This window comes from Eurytemora carolleeae, unplaced genomic scaffold, assembly GCF_000591075.1.
Source record: "Eurytemora carolleeae unplaced genomic scaffold, Eaff_2.0 scaffold39, whole genome shotgun sequence".
In the NCBI taxonomy this organism is placed as follows: domain Eukaryota; kingdom Metazoa; phylum Arthropoda; class Copepoda; order Calanoida; family Temoridae; genus Eurytemora; species Eurytemora carolleeae.
This window is the reverse complement of record NW_019396056.1, coordinates 487614-513575: the sequence shown is the minus strand read 5'-3', so window position 1 is coordinate 513575 and position 25962 is coordinate 487614. Positions and strand designations below refer to the sequence as shown.

The 25962-nt window shown below is 33.3% G+C and overlaps 1 protein-coding gene across 1 annotated transcript in view; it reads right to left on the bottom strand.

Annotated features, from left to right (window-relative positions):
- Positions 1 to 25962, bottom strand: part of LOC111707116 (chondroitin sulfate proteoglycan 4) — a 73903-nt gene that overhangs the window by 22790 nt on the left and 25151 nt on the right. The window contains exons 14-23 of the mRNA XM_023480123.1: positions 17427 to 17528; positions 16789 to 16941; positions 16263 to 16356; positions 13493 to 13654; positions 7536 to 7609; positions 6382 to 6475; positions 2557 to 2725; positions 1879 to 1942; positions 1294 to 1766; positions 362 to 1110 (exon numbers count right to left, since the gene is read on the bottom strand). Of these exons, the coding sequence (XP_023335891.1) occupies positions 362 to 1110; positions 1294 to 1766; positions 1879 to 1942; positions 2557 to 2725; positions 6382 to 6475; positions 7536 to 7609; positions 13493 to 13654; positions 16263 to 16356; positions 16789 to 16941; positions 17427 to 17528 (2134 nt within the window). The remainder of the gene's footprint in view (positions 1 to 361; positions 1111 to 1293; positions 1767 to 1878; positions 1943 to 2556; positions 2726 to 6381; positions 6476 to 7535; positions 7610 to 13492; positions 13655 to 16262; positions 16357 to 16788; positions 16942 to 17426; positions 17529 to 25962) is intronic.

Here is a 25962-nt window from a genome sequence, read left to right as displayed (position 1 = left end):
TTTAAATTTCGCCTTTCCATCATTTTTTGAATTACAAACTAGATTGAAAACATAAGAATTCTGAATCATACTAGGAATGTTACTTTGGTTTTAATTTAATTTACATAATATGACTTTAGGACAGATTAAATTTTACTTTGAGTTTGGACAATTTAGATTAGATTAATCTGGAAGTGACTGGAGGAACTATAGCCTAGCTTCAGATAGATAGATAATATTTAGATTAGTATGTAATATTTGTTTGTCTAAAACACAATTGTTTGTTCCTTGCAAATACAAACCATTTATAAAAATTTTAATATCAGAGTAAGAATTTTTTTAACGAATCAAACTTCTTCAGAATAGTTTAAGTGAACCTTACCTTTGAACAACAAGTCCTGTGTTGTTTTCAATCTTGACGAAAGGTGGTGAGGCTCGAACCTTAAGCTCAGTACTCACCCACAGCTGACCATCGTTTACCCATATCAGAATCCGACCAAAGTTGGACCCTCGGTGACGAAACATAATTTTTCTGTCGTTGATATCTTGCTGGGTAAACTCACTCACGCGTTTGCTTGGATCCTCAGCATAAACTAGTTCTCCATTTGGCGTAGCTCTGCTTTCGAACTTGATATCCTCAGGTCTCGTGTCAATATCCACATCTGTAAACAAGAGATCCTTCTCTGTAAGTATTTTTTCACCTGACTCTACCACCTGAAACACCTTGTCCACCGCCCGAGTTGGAGTTTGATCGTTCCTCAGCAAAATGTGAATATGGAATTCCCCGGAGAACTGAAAGGTCCGTCCGCCCGTTTTGGTAGCCAGGAAGGAAAATGAATCCCGCCTAGATTCTGAATCATCATGATGGTAAACAAGCCTCTGCTCTGAGAGCTCTTGGGATGTAAAGAACGTTGTTCGTTGCCGAAGAACATCAACTTTGTTTTGATTCAATACACTTAGCCAGCCATTTACTGGAGGGACGGAAATATTAAACATGAATCCGTTATAATCCAGAGATCTTATCTCCAGATACTTATTTGTTATTACTTTTCTACCCCCCTCCTCCACCTCACATCCTTCCAGAGTGATATCTACGCTAGTATCACCAGGTGAATAAGATATCTCATAAACCTATTTGATTCTTAAATATTCGTATTAGTTTTTAAAAGTTAAAAGGTTCCAATTGTCTAAACATGGTGTAAAAATACTTAAATATTTTAATTTCCTGAAATCTAATCTAATGTGAAGAATGTAAACTTGAAAATGAACCATTTAATCTGTATTGGGATTGAATTTGAGAATATTTAAGTAAACCTGAAGGTTTGAGGTTTGCTTTGGTGTCGAAACCTCGAAAGAGAACTGGTCTTGTATCCCGGAGTAAGGTTTTCCGGAGAGTTTATATTTTAACCGCCCTGAGAGAATCTCAACCTGGGAAAAGGTTGAGTTTGCGAAGAGTTCTTGGAATATATTTCCAACCCCTCCTGCACCGGATTTGGAAATTAAAATACTTCCTTGCTTCGGAGGATTGATGATTCTGTAGATTATCCTTGAGTCCTGAGTTTCCTCGGGAAATGTTTGATACATTAAACTTGACTCCGTAATGACGGATTCTATCACGTTTTCTAGGCTGAGACCGTGGTTTCTCACAGCCTGAATGTTAATGTTTACAAAGGTGATGGCAAACGTGAAGGATTTACCGACACTGTTACCGTTAAGCTGGGCTGTGAAGGTGAAATAATCGCTTCTAGGGTTTCCTCTACTGTGAATATAGCGAACCTTTCCCTTCTCTGCAGTCAAACATAAAACCTTTAAACTCAGCTAACATAGCAGAAGTATACACTTTGAAATGACATAATATATATCATAGTTTTTATTATCATTTGAGTTGTTTATGTTTTCCTATTTGTCTCTGGGTAAACCTACGACTTGTCACCCATTTTCCGTTCGCTCTCTGTCTTTGAATCTGGTTGGAAGGTTTGATTCTATTTTTATTACAAATGTTTTTAATCAAGTTAAGTCAGAATTAAATGTACCACCTCAACACAAGTTTTAAGCTATGTCAAAAACTTAGATGGTATGGTATGAAGGGAACGTTAAATGATTAGAATAAAATGAGATAAAAATATAAAATATAAAAATATAGGATTAAAAGTAAGATCTTTAAGAATTTTATTGAAGGTCAGAAGTTGAGCATTATGCTTTAATGTCTACTAAATATTATCTTAATGAAGATTTGGAAGAGAATTGTAAAGTGAAGGTTCCCACTCGGGGATTATTGTGGCACTGTTTGTTGGGAGATAATGAAGTACTTTTAGTTCTACTCACAGATCTAAACAACATTGCCTTTTCTAACTATAGACAATTAAAACCAGATCTAAAAGGAGAGAATAGAATAGATAACAATTTGACATATGAAGATCGGTATGGAGATAAAGGCCTTAAAAAATAATATCAATTTGATATGGGTTAATGAGTAAATAAGACCGCGATTTCTGGGGAAAATATGGTTCTCGTAAAACTTTAACGACATTCTATTTGTGTTATCTGCCAAATAAAAAAGAATCTTGAACCCCTTTCCTTCCCATAGTTTGGACCACTGATGATCTCCAGCTTGATCTCTGCATCTGGACCAAGGTTGGAGGCCAGGAAGGTCAGGTTGGCCGGACTAATAACACGACCTCCACCAAGGCTAACGGTTAAACCAGTGTTGTTAACGAGCACAAGATCCAGTTCGAATGCAGAAACCCTAAACATAAATGGCATTATTTCTTTTCTGGCGCCAAGGCCAAAGGTACGTTATTTACGGTGAACAATTAAATATCTCCATTTTCCTATGACATCTTGATTTCCAAAAAATGATCTGAGGTTCGAACTTGTGTGGGTCTTGAACAAAATATCCCAGTGGGGTATAAGAGATATCGAAAAACTAGTCCCTTTCTTTAACTAGTCCCTTTCTTTAACTTGTCCCTTTCTTTAACTATTCCCTTTCTTTAACTAGTCCCTTTCTTTAACTTGTCCCTTTCTTTAACTAGTCCCTCTCTTTAACTAGTCCCTTTCTTTAACTAGTCCCTTTCTTTAACTAGTCCCTTTCTTTAACTAGTCCCTTTCTTTATCTAGTCCCTTTCTTTAACTAGTCCCTTTCTTTAACTAGTCCCTTTCTTTAACTAGTCCGTCTTTTTAAATTGTCCAGTACCTCTCATTCACCTGCCTTTCTTTTGAACCAGTCCTATTTCAGAACCGTTTTTTCTCATACTTTTTTTCTGAACCAGTCCCTATTCTAATTTTTCTACAATTAAGTTTAAATATAAAGAGACGTTGGAATAATTTATAAAATGTCGTATTCTTAACTTTCCGATAATGGAATGCTGCTGATATTTAGTTTTTTAATTAAATGATTATATGGAGCTCTTTAAAACTGTTCCCGCATATTCATGGCTATTTAGTTATTTTTTTTTTTCAATTACTAAGATTTACGTATAATAGTATAAAACCCATTGAAAAATTGTCAAGACGACATTTCATAATTTCTTTCGGCGTATCTAAATCTCTGGGGGTAAACTGTACCAAACCTATTATTACTCAAGTCCTTCTGTTGAACCAGTCTTTCTTCTGAAAACTCTTTCTCTTCACTACAGTTTGTGAAGAATAGTGGAAAAAGTGTGTTTCCTTATTATACTTATTTTGTATCAGTATAGATGTGTATACCAAAGATGAGGTTGGTTCTATACATCTAGGGAGATAGTGTCTAGAATTTCAATTGTAAAATATGAGAAAATTTTATATTTCTAAACTCGCTGGTCTCCTTTTAGAGAAAGCTAGAATTTTCCGTAACTTCTAATAAAGAAATTCAGACTGAAACAATTGTTTTCAAAGTGATTGAGTGAATTTAATTTCTTTTTTTTATTGAAAGAGTAAAGATTTTTGCGTGAATATTATCTTTAAATTTTAAACAGAAAGATAAACGTTAAAATGAATTGACGTGAATAAAAAAAAACAATGTTCCCTCCCCCCTCAGTTCACATCTTTATTTTTTTGATGAAATGAATAAGATCCATTATGGAAGATTTCTAAAACCTGGGACTTTGAAAGGTTTGAAATGAAGAATTGGTTTCTAAATTCTAATCCTTTGTGAACCAGATTAAAGAGAAGATACAACTTACAATGGAGTAAGCTTTGAAAAGAAATAAATCAAGTAGGGGTGCTTTAAATCTCAGTCGGGGGTATTTCGACTACCCGGCTGGTTCTTAAGAAAGGAAAACACTATAAACCGGGGATGGGGGGGGGGGTAGTTAGTATAAAAAGAGAGATTTAGTTGAAAACTTTGGTGATTAAAAACAGGGATGAAACAAACACTTCACCCTTCCACACGTATTTGTCTGTAGTTGGTGTTTGTGAACAGTTAATTAATTAAAATAATTTTGTGCAACTGCTTCATTTCATTGTTTTTATAAACGTTATTTAGACTAAGAAATGATGGAGCTTCAACTCAAATAAACGTTGTTTGGTGCAATTCTTTTTTACAAAAATAATGAGGAAGAGGTGCTAAAGTGTTTAGTTAGTTAGTCGGAAGATTCTATCTTAAAACTTGAAAATGTATTAATGGATAACTTCAGAATTTGAATATTAAGAATTAGATAATATACATCCTTCAAATTGAAATAAATTCATGTTTGAATTAATTATGAATAATACTGTTCTTAAGCAAGTGCGAAATCAAGAAACTTCATAGCTTTCATATGTTATGCAGAGTTATGAGTAGAAGAGCAGCAGCAGTTTAATTGTAAAAAGTGTAAAGTGTGAATTTCAATGTGCAAACATAGAGTATCTGCTGCAAAGTTTAAGTTGCACAGCAGAATGTATGTATAGTGCATGTACATTTCTTAGTGTAGTCTGTAGAGTGTAGAGTGCTTAATGGATAGATTAAAGTGCAGATGTAAGTAAAGAATTAGGGACATTAGTTATAGTGCAGTTCACTGAAATGTAAGGATAATTTGAATATTTTATTTTTCCGAAATGCTGACAGCTATTTGATCGAATTGCTTAGCTGGCAAAAATATTAAATTGACATCATCATTCTTTTGTCTTTCTTTATCTCCAACTTTTCTCCAGGTTTTTACTGAATTTTTCTTTTTGGTTCAGAGTTTTAGAAGAGTGCTGTGGATTAGTATCCAAACTTAGTATTCAACACCCTAAACCATCAAAAAAGAAAAACTTGAATAATCTCCCTTGATTAGAAGAAAGTAAACTTGTTAAAGGGAGTGTTCGCGAAAAATGAAAGGGGGTATAGGCTTAATGCAATAGAAAAGCGCTTTTGATCGCTACTAATCTTACTTCTATCTGTTGTGTCTTTAAGGAGAAAATTGTTAAAAACGACTAATACCGAAGAACGTGGTGTCCATACAAATTCAGAAAGATGCAACATACGACTTAGACCGTAAAAAAATCTATTTAATTTTAAACAAATCATTCAGATATTACAACCTATGGCCATCGATTATCTTTCGCCACATTTGTATATAGTTGATTTTTCATAATAAATTTTATTTTATTTTTTAAAATAACATTTAGCTTACAACTTGTTCTCGAAGATTCCTGGAAAATATGAAAATGTCGTCTTCTTTACCAAAAATCCTCGAAACAGGAATAAATGTTTTTATAAGTAACTCTCAGATCATAACAATTAAAACATATTATGAAAAATCAACTATATACAAATGTGGCGAAAGATAATCGATGACTATAGGTTGTAATATCTGAATGATTTGTTTGAAATTAAATAGATTTTTTTACGGTCTAATTCGTATGTTGCATCTTTCTGAATTTGTATGGACACTACGTTCTTAGGTATTAGTCGTTTTTAAAAATTTTCTCCTTATAGACGCAACAGATAGAAGTAAGATTAGTAGCGATCAAAAGCGGTTTTTAATCGCATTAAGCCTATACCCCCTTTCATTTTTCGCGAACACTCCCTTTAAACCGCTAGTTTGTGAGTTAATAATTTATAGTTTTCTGTCTTTTAATTATTTGATTGAATGAAACTGCGGGATGGGATATCCTTGAGTTTATTGTTGAACCAATAGAATCTAACACTTTTATCATGTTATAACAAATACTAGAGATAGAGCTAGCTTTCACTAACTTGAGAACTAATAGAGTGCTTTTATTTCAAGTTGTAGATTCTTTCAACATCTGGATGATTATTATTGTTAAATATAGAAAACTATTTCTAATCAAGTTTGCAGTTGGTCTAGACTTAGATTATAAGTTTCCAGTTTTTATCCAAGGCTGTCGAAAGCTATTTCATCACAGATGGGTTCAAAAATAGAAAAGAATATTTTTATATTATATCGAGAAAAAAATTCCATCAATGAGGCTCAAACCAAATAAAGTTAAATTATATACCTGAGATATTCTGTGTTACTGTAAAGTTCTCCATCCCAGGCTTGAATTCCCATTTGTGAATTAAGCTGACCCTTATGCGCGTACTGTAATGAACCTGAATAAAAAGGCTTTGTTTGACTTTTCCGTTAAAATATTTTTTTCGTATTTTTTAGCTAAAATGTATTCTTATAGCAATGAAATAATTTGAAGATCTATTAAATATTAAAAGGAAGGTAATTATGTAACGATTTATTTGAGAGAAGAATTTGCAACGAAAAGGTGCAAATATATATATAGTGCATTAAAATATTATTACAAAGTAACAAAAATGAGAAATCTTTCTTCTGTAAAAAATTTTTTTAAACAATTCATTTTTTTCTTTAAAATTAATGCTGTTGTTGGGAGGTGGGGGGGGGGTCACACAAAAACAATTTTACAGGTGGTTCTATTTATAAAAAAATTTAGATTATTTCTAGATCTGAGATTTTAAAAGCTTGAACCCAAATGTCTATTAACGCCCAAGTGAAGACTTAAGTTTTATCTAGACTTTGTTTTAAGAAAACCGACCTAGTCAGTCTGCTCAGTGGTAGATTCTTTGCAACCTAATGTTAAACAATGCATAATGTTTAAAAAATTATAGCACCATAAGGTTTCAAAGATATCTGGATTAGAAATTTGGGTTTGTGGCAAAAACTCAGTTACTTTCAAAAATACTATTATATTTTTACATTAAAAATCTCAGGAATTATCTGTAGTGTCCAGTTGTCTGTGTCAAGATTTATGAAATATAAACACACTATATAAAATATCTAAAAATAAAATTTGAGTTTTAGAAATCCCGTCAACTAATCTTTCTAATAATAAAGTGTTTGCAGTTAACCTTTGGCACTTAATCAAATATTTCCGCAAACAATGTTTACTTTGCAAAATGTTTCCTCTAAAATCTGCCCCTGTCCCAAACATGCATCCCGGCATTAAATATTTTCCTGCAACAACTAATTGTCTTCTGAAAACTAATTGTAAAAATAATTAAGAATGCCACTCTAAAAATATATATAGTTCCAAAATTCCTAAAACCTCTAAGGTTTCCGTTAGGAAATAGCTAAATAAAGATAAGGTTACACAATTGTAATTTCCATATCTTTCATATTGTAAAATACTTGTTATATAATAACCTGCTTCTAGCTCAGCAAGACGAAATGAACTAACACGTTCTCCCAGCCTTGACATATGCTCAATATAACCATTTCTGAAAAAAATAGAAGATTCTGAAATGTATATGAGATTTAATTGACAAAAGTAGAAAATGTTTTTATTGTTTCCAGTCCTTGAAACATAATGTTTAAAAATCAATGAAACTATTTCTTTGAAGAAATCTGCAAAAAAAATTTGAGAAATATTTTCAAGTAATTTTTTTTCTTCATAAATTTATAGCTTCTTCAGATCCTATTTACAAATATATTTTAGGAACTCAAAAAGGAAGCCAGTTTATCGTTCATGTTTAAATTCAGTCAAAATATCTAAAATTTGCTTGGCTCCGCGAGCTCAGTCAAAATGTTATACATTAGTGTAGTTCAAGTGTTTATAAATGTTTGTAGATTTCTAGTCAACATACAAATATATATATATTAATATACAATATACTATATTAAACACAACAACTTATCTGTTCAATATTTTATCTCCATATATTCATCTACTGAGAAGGTTTGAGTTCCTATATTAAATGAATCTAGAGAACCAGGGGAAACTTTTCAAAACTTTTCCCCTTTATCTATAACAGGAAAAGTAGAGCAAAACTAGTTTTTATAAAAAGGATTCGCATTTTCGTATTATAAACAAACGATCCTTTTTCATGTTAACCACTGTTATTATTTGCGGAAATATTACTTGCCAACCCGAATAACACGTAGAGAGATGTAACTTCTATAATTTGCTTAACTACAGTAGAACCGTTGAGTCACTTCAGCTAGTGACACATCACACGACCTTTAGGCATGTTAGAGAAAGTACACGCAGACAGTACACTAAATTAATCATCCATACTGAGGAGTTTGTTGTGATTATAAAATGTATTCAAATGTGCACAATTTATCTTGAACGAGTCTTTAATAAACAAATAAATGTTTATTCAAATCCCCGTTACTTTTGCTAATTAATAAATCCCCTCCTCTCTCATTCTCTACAACTTAGGTCCGATAAATATTTTCCCATCTTTTAAAGAAAAAAATTTACGAACAAACGAGAAAAATATGAATGTTTTTTTCGTAAGTCGTTTTTTCAGAAACGGAAGAAAAATTAATAACAAAGAATAAAGTTCTGTTATACAAAAGCCATGGAAAATAGCAATTTTGTAATGAATACATTTTTTTATGTTCTTTTGAAATGTACTGCATGGGTTCAGTGTTAGAGTTGAATACCGGATAAGATTTTTTCTACTTCCAGTTTTTTTTTGCTTACTAGGCTTTTAGGGAGCTTCGCAGCCATCTTCTATTTAAATTGTGAACATGTTTTTTTTGTTTAAATTTTAAAACAAAGAAGAAAAAATTGTTGCGGATTTTTTAAAAAATTTGCGGCTTTTCAAGAATTTAATTTTTTTTTACCAAATTAGAAACCTTTAAACACATTTTTTAAAAAATTTTATCATTCAGAAACCTTCCCTGTGGTAACATGATATCCCACAAAAAATTTGGGCCCGATCGGTTCAGCCGTTTTGACGTTTATTAGATACAAACAAACGAACAAACAGACAGACAAGCCAAATTTATATATAGATTCGAATTTCTATGTTTGAGTAGAGCTTATAAGTTTCTAAATTGTAATATACTGATGAATATTATAATATATTTCCATCTCCTAGAGTAGGGTTAAAGTTGGTGGCTCCATCTAATTTAATATTAAAAGTTCAATTATAAAAGTTTTGACGGCACTTTCTCGGTCGATAACTTTGATGAAAGAAGAAGAATATATAGGATGCGGCAAATAAGAACTTTTTCTATCTATTCCGACCCATTTAAATATATTCAGAAATCTTTTTATTCAAACTAGGACAAATTCGTTCGCAATTTGCAAAAATGCATGAAACTAAGTCTAAGGGATGAAAGATTTTCTTTCACAAATAAAGTTTTTTTAGGATTACAGTCTCAACATAATTTTGAAAAATCTCGGAGATGGAGGCTTTAAAAATTGCTTAGGAAATTTTAAAATTGTCTAGAAATTTCCACAGATATCTCACTTAAATTTCACACGAAGGGGATGGTTTATGTGGTGTACTGTCCTGTTTTGTCTTTTACAGTAGCTGTATGTGTACTGTAACAGAGGCGTAGTCAGGGGGGGCTAAGCCCCCCCCCTAGTATCACCAGGTNCCCCCCGACAAATTCCTGACTACGCGGATTACAACAGTACATCTTGCTCTCTGTCCCGGTACTTTATGAATTTGTGTTCTATATAAGAAACTGAACACTAGCCACAAATTTTAATTTTCTAATCCCAATGTATTTTGAAGTCTAATATTAAAAGTCTCAACGTATGAATTCTGGTAGATCAAATAGTAGTTTAAATTATAAAAAAGCTTACACCATCAGGTTAAAAAAATATAGATATTGGGACATCAGACCTTGTGGCAAGTGTTCAGTTCCTTTATATTAGAAAAAAGAGAGAACCATGATTCATCAGTACTTGGTTAATATATTAAATGTCTTTGTTTTTTATGTAGAGAGAGAGAGAGAGCTTACAATATGACGTGTGATAAAGTGTTGATGTCCGGAATCCACCAAAGCCCAGTGGGTATAATGTACTAGTATATATTTACGACAAGCTCTGTGTAATAAATGAGTGTTGAATAGTATAAAACTAGATCAGAAAATCATTTATTTCTCCATTGCTAGATATACCGCTTTACTACTTTATATACATATATATATATATAAGAGAAACAAGAGGAATAGGATAAGTACATTCTGGCAATAATATATACTTGTATTAACTAATAAACATAGCTTGGAACGTAAAAAATGTTCATCGCCATGTGTGATATGAATATATAAAATATATTTGTACTTTTTTGGTTCTATCAACGATATTTCATTTTTATTCTTTCTTGAACTTTGAAACTGTACACAGAAGCGTTTCTACAAATAGATCTTAAATGTAGTGACTAAAAAATGGCGTTAACTGCAGAGAATGAGATACACTTAAAATTCTTTCTTTTTTATTAATATTTATTAATTTTCATTTAATATTCCTTGATGGCACCTCTTTCCCCTCTAACTTTCTTTTTCCTCTTTATCTGATCTTACTTTTCAATTTTTCTATTTTTCCAATTAGTCAATTTTTCTTTTCCATTCGGCAAAGGAGTATAAGGGTTATGAAAAAAAATCTCAAAAATTACGCGCTGAATATTGCCGAATTAAATGTTTTGAATTAGACTTTATTACAAAAAAAGTGCTCATCGATATTAGGAAAATGTGGATTTTTGTCTTTTTTGATGTCGAATAAGTACCGTAGGAAAATGTAATTCGGTTTCGTTAATTTGGTCACAGATCGTGTCGATCATTTGTAATTAAGTCTTTTGTATTCGCTCCAGAAGATTGACCAAACATTCTATCATATCTTTTCAGCTAATCTCCATTCTTTCATTAAAACTACAAATAACACTTTCCTTTCTCATTTTATCTTCTTTCAGATTCTTAATTTTCCAAATTATGGATTTTGAAACTTAAAGGGAAAGTAAGCGTAACTTCAAGTGACCCTCCAAAAGGGCAATGCCTGATTTACAACGGTGCCCTTTAAACTGTTGTGTGTTCATCGAGTACAAAATCTCAGCGTGTAAACTTATCGAAAACCGCTTGTGTTCTTGAAAATTCTGATGTGAACTTGAAGCAGCTGTTATTTTACTAGCGTCCAATGAAAAGATCGTCTTTTTAGCGTTAAAAGCGGATTTAAACATTTGAAAGAAAATATTTATTTTCTGCCTCTTCTGGATAGTAACTATTGATAATTCTTAAATATATAACAGCTTGCAAACAAAGTATTTAACAAATTAAAACGCTTCATTAGATTAATAAGGATATCTCTAACTTCCTTGATCAGTCAAAGGTTTTCAGGGTACTCTTGTGAATCGGGTAAGCCCCTCTTTAAATTAAATGTCACCTGAAATTACGCGTACAGGCCCTTTAACTTTTGATTGAGTAAAATTAAAATATAAGTTACTCTACTCAGCAGGGTAACTTTTTTAATGACCTTTTATTCAAATCTTTGTACAGTATTTCTCTTTTATCAATGTAAAATAAATTTCGTTATACTTCTTCCCTATAACATTTCCTGTTTCCTATACTTTAATCTTATTCTACCAGGGCCTGTATCCCCAATGGTCCGCCGGAGAAAAGAAATCTTTCTCCGTTCTCAATCAATTATTAATCTTTTCATTACCAATTTTAAGATTCCTTCATCCAATATTATTAATTCACACAAACAGAATCACTTGCTTTAAGGCCGTTTTTTACCACTATTGTATATAATATATATTGAAACATGACTCCTTGCCACAAGTATAAAAGTAACCATGCCATCCAATACTTTATTCTGGAAGTGAAAACAGACGCTTAAGATCTTAAGCCATGGGTCTATTATCTATATATCTGCCTACGCATAATCAATTCTATGTATAATGTGTATTGTATATGTAACCAAAATACTAAATTCAGCTCCAGGTGTAGCCTTTGTACATTAAACATTCCTTCTGGTATAAACCCTAAATAACAAACTCAGCTCCTTTGTACCTTACCTTACTTCTGCATGGTATGAAACATAAATAATAAACTGCATGCTCCAAGTAAAGCCTTGGTATATTAATTCATAATTTTGGTTTAAAACCTAAAAACTCTAGGGGTAGCATTAAATTATACTTCAGCTAGTTATATGAATATTTTACTCTTAGATATAACCTACATGAAACTAAGAATTATTAAATCTTGACAGTAAACTATGCTCCAGGTCTGAAATATACATATTAAACCATTCTGCAGGAACAGAGCCTAAACATAAACCACTAAACAGACAACATGTAGATAATCTCAATGTTTAACCTACTCCAGGTGGATAAAATCAATGTTTAACCTACACCAGGTGGATAATCTCAATGTTTAACCTACACCAGGTGGATAATCTCAATGTTTAACCTACACTAGGTGGATAATCTCAATGTTTAACTTGCACCAGGTGGATAATATCAATGTTTAACCTACTCTTAATGTGTAACCTACTACAGGTGGATAATCTCAATGTTTAACCTACTCCAGCTGGATAATCTCAATGTTTAACTTGCACCAGGTGGATAATATCAATGGTTACCCTACTCCTGGTGGATAATCTCAATGTTTAACCTACTCCTGGTGAAAAATCTCAATGTTTAACCTACTCCAGGTGGATAATTTCAATGTTTAACTTGCACTAGGTGGATAATATCAATGGTTAACCTACTCCTGGGGGTTAATATCAATGGTTAACCTACTCCTGGTGGATAATCTCAATGTTTAACCTATTTCAGGGGGATAATCTCAATGTCTAGCCTGCTCCAGGTGGATAATCTCAATGTGTAACCAATTCCAGGTGAATAATCTCATATTTAACCTACACCAGGCGAATAATCTCAATGTTTTACCTACACCAGGTGGATAATCTCAATGTTTAACTTACACCAGGTGGATAATATCAATGTTTAACTTACATCAGGTGGATAATATCAATGTTTAACCTACTCTCAATGTGTAACCTACTACAGGTGGATAATCTCAATGCTTAACCTACTCCAGGGAGAGCACTCTATACTCTAAGCTCTTGATATAAAGCCTACAGTATAAGTAAGGGAATACTGTATACCATCATTTATCAATTACAAGATTATTTATTACGCAATATATTTCTTTAAAACAAATATTCACACACACTCTAAAGTTTAGTAAAATCTAACTAAACCAATATAGTAAATTTGCTTCATGATTTGGATAAACTTCAAAATAATCAAAAAAAAAATTGGAGAAATTTTTTAACTCCTGACCAGCCTGTTACCTGCCCCGGGGTAATTTTTGTCTAAATGATAAAACAAAATATAATTTTGAAAAATAATATTAACCTTGAATCATTGTAGCTGACCACGATAATAATTTGATCCGTCCTAGTATCTGGATCCTGGATTGATACAAGGGTTGGGGATAAAGGCAGGGTCCCCCCTGCTCCAACCTTTAGCACAGATTCAGTCAGCACTATCTTTGGCCGGTCATTTACAGGCAGAATCCTAAAATAAGTGTTTATTAAGACTGATTACAAGAAGTTTTGTTTGTGAAGGCCTTTCCAAAGATGTAAATTTTCGGTCTCAGTCCTGTCTGGATTGCCAACGGAGCAAGGTTCAAACCCATATCAAATCTCCCATCCAACAGATACCGGTTCCTGGACGGAGATTCTCTCATATTCACTTAGATCTGGTTGGTCCTCTTCCTCAATTCTGTGGATATACGTTCCTGTTCACCATCGTTGATAGAACAAGTAAATGGCCAGAAGCTATTCCTCTCCAGTTTACAACAGCAGAAGAATGTGCCAAGGTTTTACTCCGATCCTGGATCCCAAACTATGGAGTTTCGTCTATGATTACCTCCGATCGTGGAGCACAGTTCACAAGCTCTATCTGGATTAATCTCTGCAGGTTCATAGGAATCATTCACTCTCCAACGACATCTTTCCATCCACAGTCAAATGGCCTGGTGGAGAGGTTCCACCGTCGTCTCAACGTGTCTCTTAGAGCTCTATTGTCTGGAACAGACTGGTTTAATCATCTACCCCTGGTATAACTTGGTCTTCGGGGTGTTCCCAGAGAGGATTCTGCTATACCGCCTCCGAAGCTCTTTTTGGTTCTCGGCTGGTTCTGCCCGGAGAGTTTCTGGATAGTCCGGAGCTGCCCTCGCCGGAGTATCTTAGGAGAATCCAATCAGTCCTGAAGAACAATATCACAGTTCTATTCTCATCATTCTGCAGTTCCAGCACTTAAACCAGACCGGATTACTTCCAGTTTAACCTCCTGCTCTCATATTCTGCAGTTCCAGCCCTGAGACCAGACCAGATTACTTCCAGTTTAACCTCCTGCTCTCATATTCTGCCGTTCCAGCCCTGAGACCAGACCAGATTACTTCCAGTTTAACCTCCTGCTCTCATATTCTGCAGTTCCAGCCCTGAGACCAGACCAGATTACTTCCAGTTTAACCTCCTGCTCTCATATTCTGCAGTTCCAGCTCTGAAACCAGACCAGATTACTTCCAGTTTAACCGCCTGCTCTCATATTCTGCAGTTCCAGCTCTGAAACCAGACCAGATTACTTCCAGTTTAACCTCCTGCTCTCATATTCTGCAGTTCCAGCTCTGAAACCAGACCAGATTACTTCCAGTTTAACCGCCTGCTCTCATATTCTGCAGTTCCAGCTCTGAATCCAGACCAGATTACTTCCAGTTTAACCTCCTGCTCTCATATTCTGCAGTTCCTGCTTTGAAACCAGACCAGATTACATCCAGTTTAACCTCCTGCTCTCATATTTTGCAGTTCCAGCCCTGATACCAGACCAGATTACTTCCAGTTTAACCTCCTGCTCTCATATTTTCATCAAGGAAGTTTCATCTAAACCACTGCTTTCTCCGTTTTATAGAAGACCCTATTTAGTTATCTCCCGGAATCCGAAGTATTTTATATTCGAAATTTATTTTGATCCACAACATACTATAAAAAAAAAACATCAAATAGTGTTTATAGAGAGGGACCGTCCCTTTCCGCTCAAATTCTGAACGAAAAATCGGCTTTTTCTCCGGCCAAATAACAGCGAATATTTACCATGAAATTACCCAAATAAGTGATACAATTAACTATAACTCGAGGTTACACTTTCAAATTATGAAGTTTTCATGGTCATGCTTAGAATTTAAAATGAAATTTGAAATTGTGACTACCAAAGAAAGACGATTTCATTTTACGGGACATAACGAACTTTTATCTAAAGGAATTGAGTTTTTTCGCAAACTCAAAGGAATTGAGTTTTTGCCAGAAACTCAAATCTTAGATAACATTATCTATACGTATTAATAGTTTGAAATATCTAAGGTCTACGACATTGGTATACAAAGATATAGAGATAAAAAATCAGAGTTTGTGGCAAAACTCAACTCCTTTTCTCAAAATCTTTATAGCTTGATGATGTATTCCTTTCAAACTTTGATTTTTATATCTAATATAATTCATAGTTTTAAATATTAAGCTAGATCTAAGATATTGGGTTGCAAAAATATAGGGTTTACTAAATCTGAGTTTGTGGCAAAGACTCAGTTTCTTTTAAGCAATTTTAGAGTGTCATTAACAATTTACAACTGTATTTACAACGTTTTTCTAAGAAACACTGTATCGCAGTTAAAAGTTGATTTCTAGAAAATCTGTAAATTTGGTTTATGTAAAACCAAAATGTTCTCTGAAAATAAAGAGGCACTGTTCCTTATTCGTTTTAAAAAGGTTCACCGACATAGGGCTAGGGGCCGAGCGCTGCATACATTACATTAATTATTACATGTAAATGATAAATAACCCATATTTTTGGGATAGGTATTGGTAAGACTAATTCTGAGCCGAACGCTGCGACTGAGCCACGTGTTGCATACAAAAATATTGGCGGAGCGCCGCGGCTAGGACTGGCCCGGGGACCGAGCGCTGTGGCCACAGATATAATTATGCCGACGTGATTTTTCGTATGATACATATAGTTTGGCCGTTTCTCGTACTTTTTGAACCTAAGCCTCACTATATTGATTATATCCGTCTATATTCAATCTTTTTGTTAGAAAAGAATCTCAATATCACTTTATTAAATAGCTTACCTTATCTGCATTAGAAAGCGCTGCCTTGTGTTGATAAAGTCCGGAAGTTCTGTAGATTTTGGTCCAATGGACATTTCAAATACAAAACTATCCTCTAAAGAAAAATCATTTCAATATTTATTTCACGTGTTCTAGAAATACTCATTTTTCAAAACAGAATATAAGTTAAAACATCATAATTTTAAGTATTTTTTCTTTTTGATTAGATACTTATTGAATTGTATGCCAAAAGAATTGAGTTTTTGCCACAAACTCAAATTTTCCAATCCTTATATCTCTGCAACTGGTTGGTGTAAACCATTGATATTTAAAACTTGGATTATTTAATCTAACATAATTCATAGTTTGAAATATTAAATATGGGATTAGCATACCAGAGTTTGTTACAAAGACTCAATTCCTTTCTTTCGAAAAAAATCCGTCTTATAATTCTTCAAATCTCAACTTATTAACACACAAAAAGCATATTTAATAACTAGGTTGATATTTGATTCGCCTATAGTTCGATTTCTTAAAATATATTTACCTGTATTCTCCAGGCCTGAATGTGTGTATTTGATTCCTGGTTTGCGTAATGTCTCAAGATTAAGCGTATTTAGTTCCCCGGAAGGATTAAAGTTTAAAGCTCCCTGTGCAGGAGGTTCTATGATATGAAAGTAGATTTCTCTTTCCGGTATTCCTGAAATATTAAATATTGATATTAAATGTTTAATGCCGGAAATTAAACATTGTTTAGTAATGTTTAGAAGATTAATATCTAACTTTGTTTATTTGATGACGAATAATAAACATCTTTAAAAAGTAGTTTATTACATTCATTAAACCAAGATTTGTTTAAGTAAAGCATTTCAAACATGGTTTAAAATCCTGAAATAATTTACACGAAGGGATTGTATGGTAAGAAACTCTGTTTTCGAATATTCGTTGTTATATGGATGTATTGTAAGCCCTGAATATTGGTCTTGTAAACTAAATAGTCGTTTGAATGCTTTGAGTCCCAAGCAGGGTTTGAACTGTATAAACTTCAACCTTTTCATTAAATCTTTTAAACTATAGGAAAAGAATAGTTTTAATTTAAACTTTTCTCCGCCAAAGTTCAGTATATTTATCAGGGATTCTGGCCTGGGCGAGATGAAATTAATCTTTAAATGATATAAATCCTACCTAGTTTCTTGTAATCTAGGAGGACCTTTAGATTTTCATGAGATATCAGAACCTCTCCACCCTCTGCTACTTCAACGGGAGAAACTTCCAGGAAATCTCCAGCTAAGAAAAAAATATCTATAAAGTTTTTGTATCTTATTTCAAACTTTATTAGGGGAACTTTACTAGGGGCACTTTATTGATAAAAATCCTCAAATCCGCCTTGCACCAGTTCTAAGGTTTTCTTTAATACATTTTTAAAAAAAGATTCAGTTTTTTGCTACAACGAAGATATTTATAAAATCTAGAATATTCTTGCATGATTTATTTAAGAACATTAAATTTCGGAAAATATTTGGATCTAGAAAAAAATATATATAAGCTAGATTTTAATGAGATTCGGACAAAATCTAGACTTGTTATATAAAGATATTTCATATTAAAATGAAACAAAAAAATTTAGGAAAAAGTTTATCAAGACAAGAAAAAAAATATGTTGCACAATATATACATTATACATCCCGGAAAAAAAGGTGTTCTAAATCTAAATCTATAACTAAATAAGACTCAGATAAAGTTTATTTTTGTTTCAGAGAGTGTGTCCAAATTAGAAAACGACTTTTCTATTGTCTAAACCAAACTTTTCTTTTGCTTAGAATTGAATTAAAAGTTGTTCAGAGGATCTCTCTTCATATAAACTTACATACAAACATACATTGATATAAGATCTGAACTATGAGTTAGAAGCTCCGTGTGGATAGAAAAGATGGACTATGGGGGGGGAGGTACGTATAGACAGTAAATGCATAAGGGGTATTTCGCTTTCAGCATCAACTTATTATTTAAGCATATTCTATTTTTTCTCTACAAAAACCTATACTTGAAATATGTTAGTTGAATTTTTACATTTGTGTATTGTTGAAATTGTATCAATTTTCAGAGTAATTTGAGCTGTATGAAAATAAATTCAAATAATATTTGGGAACAGTCTGGACTACAAATTGAATCTATTGCACAGAATTCAGTTCTGCACACTTATCCATTTAGCTTAGTTTAAACGTTTTAAAGACTAAAAGAATCTATACTTAACAGTTGAGTCTTTGCCACAAACTCAAATCTTGTAATCCATTTATCTTTTTACAACCTGATGGTGGAAATCTTTTATATTTCAAACTCATAGTATTTGATCTAATAACAGAATTTATAGTTTAAAATATCTAAGGTCTACAACTGTAGGTTGCAAAGATATAGGGAATAAAAAATCAGAGTTTGTGGTAAACACTCCATTCCTTTACATGCTAACTATCCTTCTTGTATTACATGTATTTAACGAGACTGCCAACGTGTGTCAACGGAACTTGACATAATCTAAGTTTACTGAATATGACTTATTACATATTAATGAAAATTATTGCTCGCGATGTATGTTAACAAAATCTTACTATTTAGTCGATGAAAGAGAAAAAATAATTATAATTTAAAAATAAATAAAGTTGCACCCTCCTCGGTTCTTCTCCTAACACACTGAGTCAACTAACTTTAAAGCTTGATTAATTTCGCCAAAGTTTATATTGGAAAAAATGAAGAAAATTGGAATAAATTTTACCAAGTTCCCTTACAGAGAAAGAATTCAACCATTTTACCCAAGGGAGAAGGGGCATAGACTTAGAAAGAGGTCGGATGGTCCATGCATAGAAAAATAAAGCGCATAAGTTTACCATACATTGTACCTAATGAAAGAAAACGTTAACTTTTGCATCAGGTTATATCTTTTTACCACCTGTTATACAAAAATTTCCTTTTTTTATGTGAAAACTGAATTTATTGTTAAGTAAAAACTTGCTTTAAACATCTGTTGAACCTGTAACTTTAAAACTGTCTGTAAGTAAATTCAATGGTTTGGAATATATGCCTTTAACGGGAAAGAATTATCGAGGGGAAAATATGTTGTAAAATTTATAGTTTCTCTGAACATTGTGTTTAATAAATATTCTTGAATGAATCACTGTTCTACTCTGTTATTCTTAGATAAAGAAATACAAAGATATCTTCCATTTTGGCGGGGTTGAAAAGAAAAATTGTGTAAAGTTCACTAAACATTTATCCTCTTCATGGTTTAATATTAAACAAAGTTTATACTTGTAAACCAGAGCAGCATTTATCTGCGCAGTCAGATTGTACGCAGTACTATAACGATTCATTACAATGTAAAGGGACTTTAAGCGCGCGTAAATTCAAGTGACCCTAAATGCAAAAGCTGTTTACAACGGTACTCTTGAAAACTTTATCTGATCAATAACGTAGGAATAGTCGTTTTTCAGGCTTCTAAGTGTTTAATTTGAAAAATTCCTTATTATTTTACTGCATAATTCACTTAAAAAATTAATCATATTTGTTTTTATACAACTAGGCTATTAAGGCGCTTCGCGCCCATCTTCTATTTCAGCTTTTAGTCGTGGCTTTATCTGTGAGATTCTTCTCTTTGTACAGTTGTACAGTATAAAAAAAGTTTGCGGATTTCATAATTTTTTTTGCGCATTTTTAAAATTTTACAAAAGTTAAAATGTTTAAACACATTTTCGAAATTTGATCATTCATAAACATTCCCTGGGGTCACGTGAGGTCCCACACTAAATTTGGCCCGGACGGTTCAGCCGTTTTGATATTTATTGCATACAAACAAACAGACAAGCAAAGTCACCGTTCACCTCAGCTATAAATTAGGTTTTAAAAACAGAGACACATGAGGTTTTTTCAGATTCTGAAAATAGACTATGTCTAGACCTTGCATTTAGAAATCCCTATCGAGGCCTTTTTGAGAAAATTCCATTTAAACTTTAATGTGTAGTTTAGACTGAAGAAAAGCGTTTGACTTAAAAGTTTTTGCGAGCTTATTAGGAAACCCGAAACATTTTGAGTTTTTATGCTACAATATTATCATCATATGATAAATTTATGATAGAGTATCATCTCGTCCAATCCGGACCAGGCCCTAAAACCAGTTTATGCGATGCAGGCATAATTTCAAATATGTACATAGTCTGTTACAGGGTTGTTACGAAACGTTGATTAATACAAAAAAAAATTCAAAAAATCAAATTATATTTTTTCGTAAATAAACACAGTTGAAATTCATTGCTGTTTTGAATAGCATTTAATCGTTGCCATGTTTAAGAAAAAAAGCTTCCATCCTGCAATTGACTTACATACATGGTTTTGCGGTAACTTCCTGTCACTTCCTGTCACTTCCTGTCCTCACCCAATATATCTTCCCGAAAAATGGTGGGAAGTGGAGAGTAATTGTGGGAAGTGTTAGGGAGTGTGGATTGTGTTGGGCGTTTGAAGTGTTAGGGAGTGTGGATGGTGTGAGGAGTGTGGATGGTGTGGACAGTGTTAATTGTGTGGGGAGTGTGGCATGGTATGGGGTGTGTGGGGAGTGTGGATGGTGTGATGAGTGTGTGGGGAGTGTGGATGGGGTGATGAGTGTGTGGGGAGTGTGGATGGGGTGATGAGTGTGTGGGGAGTGTGGATGGTGTGATGAGTGTGTGGGGAGTGTGTTCAGTAAAAAAGGCAAATTATGTTTTCAGTTTACTTGCTAAAATTTTCGAATATTCATGAAAATTGCAACCCTAGTTCTTCGTCCCTAACAGAGAAATTGAAGACGCGTACCTAACTATTAAAATCAAGCACCAAATTTTCTGGAATTTGACAAGATGATAGACTATTAAATTTAGCAATGTAGAATTAACAAATAGGAAGAAATTAACCAAGCACATTTTGATGTATAAATCTAGTTTTCTCTTTGGTGGACATTCAGAACGCTTCAAAATCAATGCAGGCGGCTAAATCTGCACTGCAAAAAATAAGATGACTTGTAAAACGGTTAAGATGCACACGTTTTCATTTAAACCCAAACTTTATTTTCAGACTGTAAAACTTTTCTTTGAAATAAATGCTCTAATGTTGCTTATAGTGGTAGCCATACATACAAAAAATGAAGTCCAACTCCTGCAGTTTTTAATCATATGAGTTGTAAAAGTTCTTCTCATCTCTATCTCGTCTCACAGTACCTGGACTTTAAAAAATCCTCAGCTGTTTGTTCTGGTTAACTTATCGGCCATTTGGTATTTATTACATTAATGTTGGATCAAGATTTACAATATTTAAAGGTCAAATAATCCTTGACATTTTTCCCCATATACTAACAAAGAAAACTGTTGGTACTCTTCGCAGAAATCTCTTGATTTTTAAGAGTCTACTGGACAAGGCAAGGAATTAAAACATACTCTTTACTGCAGTAGGATGTACTCAAGCATCTATATCAAAGTCTATCAGAACTTATTAAATCTTAATGTTACTCTTGTGTCAAACATTTCTGCTGTAAAGGTCTAACCTGATATGTAAACACTCAACAGACCCAAAATCTGAGTCTAAATGTGCGATAATTAATTCGCAAGCCTAAGATTCTATTGAACAGCTGAGGTAGATTTTTTTTCTTTTTTCTTTTTAATGACCATTAAACTGTTTAGGACACAAATTATGCAGAAAAGCTCAAATCACTTTGGATTGCCTTATATTCTCATGAAAATGCCTTTTTTTCAGTCTAAACTACACAACAAAGTTTAAATGGAATTTTCTCAAAAAGGCCTCGACAGGGATTTCTAAAAATCTAAATGCTTGGTCTAGACATAGTCTATTTTCAGAATCTGAAAAAACCTCAGGTGTCTCTGTTTATAAAACCTACTTCATAGCTGAGGTGAACGGTGAAGTAAATATATATATGCTCTTATATGATTTAAATGCTGTAACGTAATATAATAATCATCTTTTAAAATACCTGTGATTGTTATTAATTTATAAATCATTAGAAAATTTAGTTTTTGTCTATAAAAGAATTACCGAATTAATTGTACCATTTACTCCACTGCACTAATTATATGTTGACTTGTTCCCCCAAAAAACGTATAATAGTTGTTTTTGTAACTGATCAAAAGCGAACAGCAACTTTATCCAGAAAATCTTTGCTAGCCATTCCTTAAAGATTGTTATAACAATCTCAAGCCAAATTAGAGTGTTCAACAGGTCGAACCAGAGTGTTCAACTCGTACAACAGGTCGAAGCAGGGTGTTCAAATCGTTCAACAGGTCGAACCAGGGTGTTCAACTCGTGCAATAGGTCGAACTAGAGTGTTCAACTCGTTCAACAGGTCGAACCAGAGTGTATAACGGGTCGACCCATGTGTTCGGACAAACATTTTATTTGTCGAACACAGCGCTAGCGTGTGCGCGCCAGTGTAAATAATTTATTAAATATTTAAAATTAGTTGCAGGGAAAGATTACTTTTTTGCTGAGTTGGTTTAATCAGTACTTGCATAAATATACAGATGTTTGTGATTAACTGTTTCTCCAAGATGAATGCAGATAACCGTGTGTTTAGTATTCAAAGAACATCAAACTTAGTGTCATAATACGTGGAGTGGGATATGTTAGCTATAGGCATGGATGGAATGGAAGTGTTAGGGAGATACTGTATCATAATCTCCCTTGGTGTATCATAATCCCCCTTGGTGTATCATAATCTTTCTTGGTGTATCATTCTCCCTTGGTGTATCATATGATGTCTTTTGGTGTGTCATAATCTCCCTTGGTGTATCATAATCTCCCTTGTTGTATCATAATCTCCCTTGGTGTATCATAATCTTTCTTGGTGTATCATTCTTCCTTTGGTGTATCATATAATGTCTCTTGGTGTGTCATAATTTCTTTTGATGTATCATATAATCTCCCTTGGTGTATCATAATCTTCCTTGGTGTATAATAATCTCCCTTGGTGTATCATAATCTTCCTTGGTGTATCATATAATCTCCCTTGGTGTATCATAATCTTCCTTGGTGTATCATAATCTCCATTGGTGTATCATAATCTTCCTTGGTGTATCATAATCTCCCTCGGTGAATCATAAGCAGAAACTCCCTAGGTGTATCAGAATCCAACTGGGTGTATCAGAACTTCCGTTGGTGTATCATAATCTCCATGGACAAATCAGAAACTCCCTAGGTGTATCAGAATCCCCCTGGGTGTATGAGAATTCCCCTGCTGAGTGTATCAAAATACCACTGGGTCACAGCAAGGCTTAACCCGTTCAAGACATGAAGTTTGTGCTCAGATATGAAATTAATTCTATGATAAAGAGAGGGTCAACCTGAGTTCAAAATGTAAAAATTCAAAATCTGGGACCGAGACAAGATTTAAAGAAATTCAAGTTTTAGTCCTGATTGCACAGATACTGGAAAGTTCAATATATTCTTGCACAACTATTTCAGGACAAATATGTAGAAGTACGACCGTTATGATTTTTGGAGAGTCATATAAATGATATTTCGTTTAAAACGCCTTTAATTGGCAGTTTCTGCGCTACGCTTACACAATTTAGATTACAAGAAGAAGAAAAATTAAACACACATTCTTTTTTTTTTATTTCAAACAAACGAGGAAAATTTTATATATTTCTCTTTTTTAGTGCAGAATTGTTTTCATAATCTCTCAGAACTGCCTGATGTTATGAGCAGACAGTGTTCCTCAGGATGATGTATCCCAACCTTCCAGATAAAGTCACAACTTGTTAAAAGCTTGATGAGTTGACTTTAGATCCGTGGCTTAGATAATGAATTCCATGGTTTAGATGATAATTATCTAGGTTTAGATGGTAAACTCCATGGTTCAGGTGATAAACTACATGGTATAAATGAAAAACTACATGGTTTAAATGATAAACATCATGGTTTAGATGAAAAACTTCATGGTTTAGATGAATACTTTATGTATTGAATAGAAAACTCCATGATTGAAATGATGAACACAATGGATTAGATAAAAAACTCTATGGTTCAGATGAAAAATTCCTTGGTTTTAATGATAACACCATGGTTTAGATGAAAAATTCCTTGGTTTTTAATGATAACACCATGGTTTAGATGAAAAATTCCTTGGTTTAAATGATAACACCATGGTTTAGGTGAAAAAAACCATGGTTCAATCGAAAAAACTCTTTGGCTTGACTAAAAACTCCTTGGTTTAAATAAAAACACCATGGTTCAGTTGACAAACACTGAGATATATCTGCAAAACTCTAAGGTTCAATTGATAATCTTTGAGGTTTTTAAATAAAAGGATGGATGGTTCAGGAGATAAACTCCAATGTTTAGATGATTAACCCAACAATGCAGGTGTTATAAAACTCCAAGGTTTAGATACTAAACTTCTTGGTATAGATGAAATATTCCATGGTTAGGATGTTTAAGTCAAAGGTTCAAGCGATAAAGTCCATGGTTTAGATGATAAACTCTACATTTTAGATCATAAACTCCATAGTTCAGGTGATAAACTCTGTAGTTTACGGAATAAACTTCCATGGTTTGAATGAAAATTGCATTGTTTTAGTGATAAACTCCATGATTCAGGGGATGAACTATAATCAAACCAGGTGATATTCATTCCATCTTTGGGATTCTTGGTAAGCATGTCTTGAATAAGGTGTTCCCTGAACGTGTCTTGATGTAGTTTATCACCTGAATCATGGAGTGAATCATGTAAACCTATGAGTTTAACATCTGAACCTAGAGTTTATCATCTGAACCTAGAATTTTATCATCTGAACCTAGAAGTTAATCATCTGTCCCTAGAAGTTTATCATATGAACCTAGATTTTTATCATCTAAGCCGAGAAGTTTTCATCTAAACCTGGGAATATATCACCTAAGCCACGGATCTAAAGTCAACTCATTAAGATTATAACAAGTTTCTGCATTCATTGGAAGGTTGGGCCGGATAAATCATCCTGAGCTGGGAACTTTTAAATGGTGGATATCGGGATTAAGGCTTGATCCACTCTTTTTCTTAATCTCAAGATTAAATAATGCTTGTTCTCCTCTTGTTATTAATCTCCAGATTAATTAACCGGTCGGGATTAAGGATATCCCATTCTAAAGTTTTCAGCTCTGGATATTTGGAGAAACTATGCTCTGATCATATAACATCAGGCACTTCTGAGATATTACTGTTAACAATTTTGCACATTTAATTAGTTTCATCATTTGTTTCATAAAATACAGAGAATTGCATAATTGTTTTTTCTCCATGTAATCTAAAATTTTGTTAGCCTTTCGCAGAAACTGCCAGTCAGAGTCGTTTTAGATGAAATATCAAGTTTTATGACACCCCAAATACGGCAAAAATTAAAAGGGTTGTACTTATATATATTTGTCCTAAAATAGTCATCTGTAAAATCAGGACTGAAACCTGAATTTCTCCAAATCTTAAATGTGGATTTTGTCAGGATTTCCTTTGTCCCGGATTTTGATTTTTTTTACATTTGATCCCCTCTTTAGCGTAGAATTAATTTCATCTCTGACACAAACTTCATTTATTGAAGGAGTAAACTTAAAGCCTCACTGTGGGGTGGGTAAATCTCTCCAATAAAACTTTTTTGGCCGTATAGCTAAATTCTTCCGGAGGAACTATAAACCCTTGGAGAAAGGGAGAGATGGAAGTGGAAAA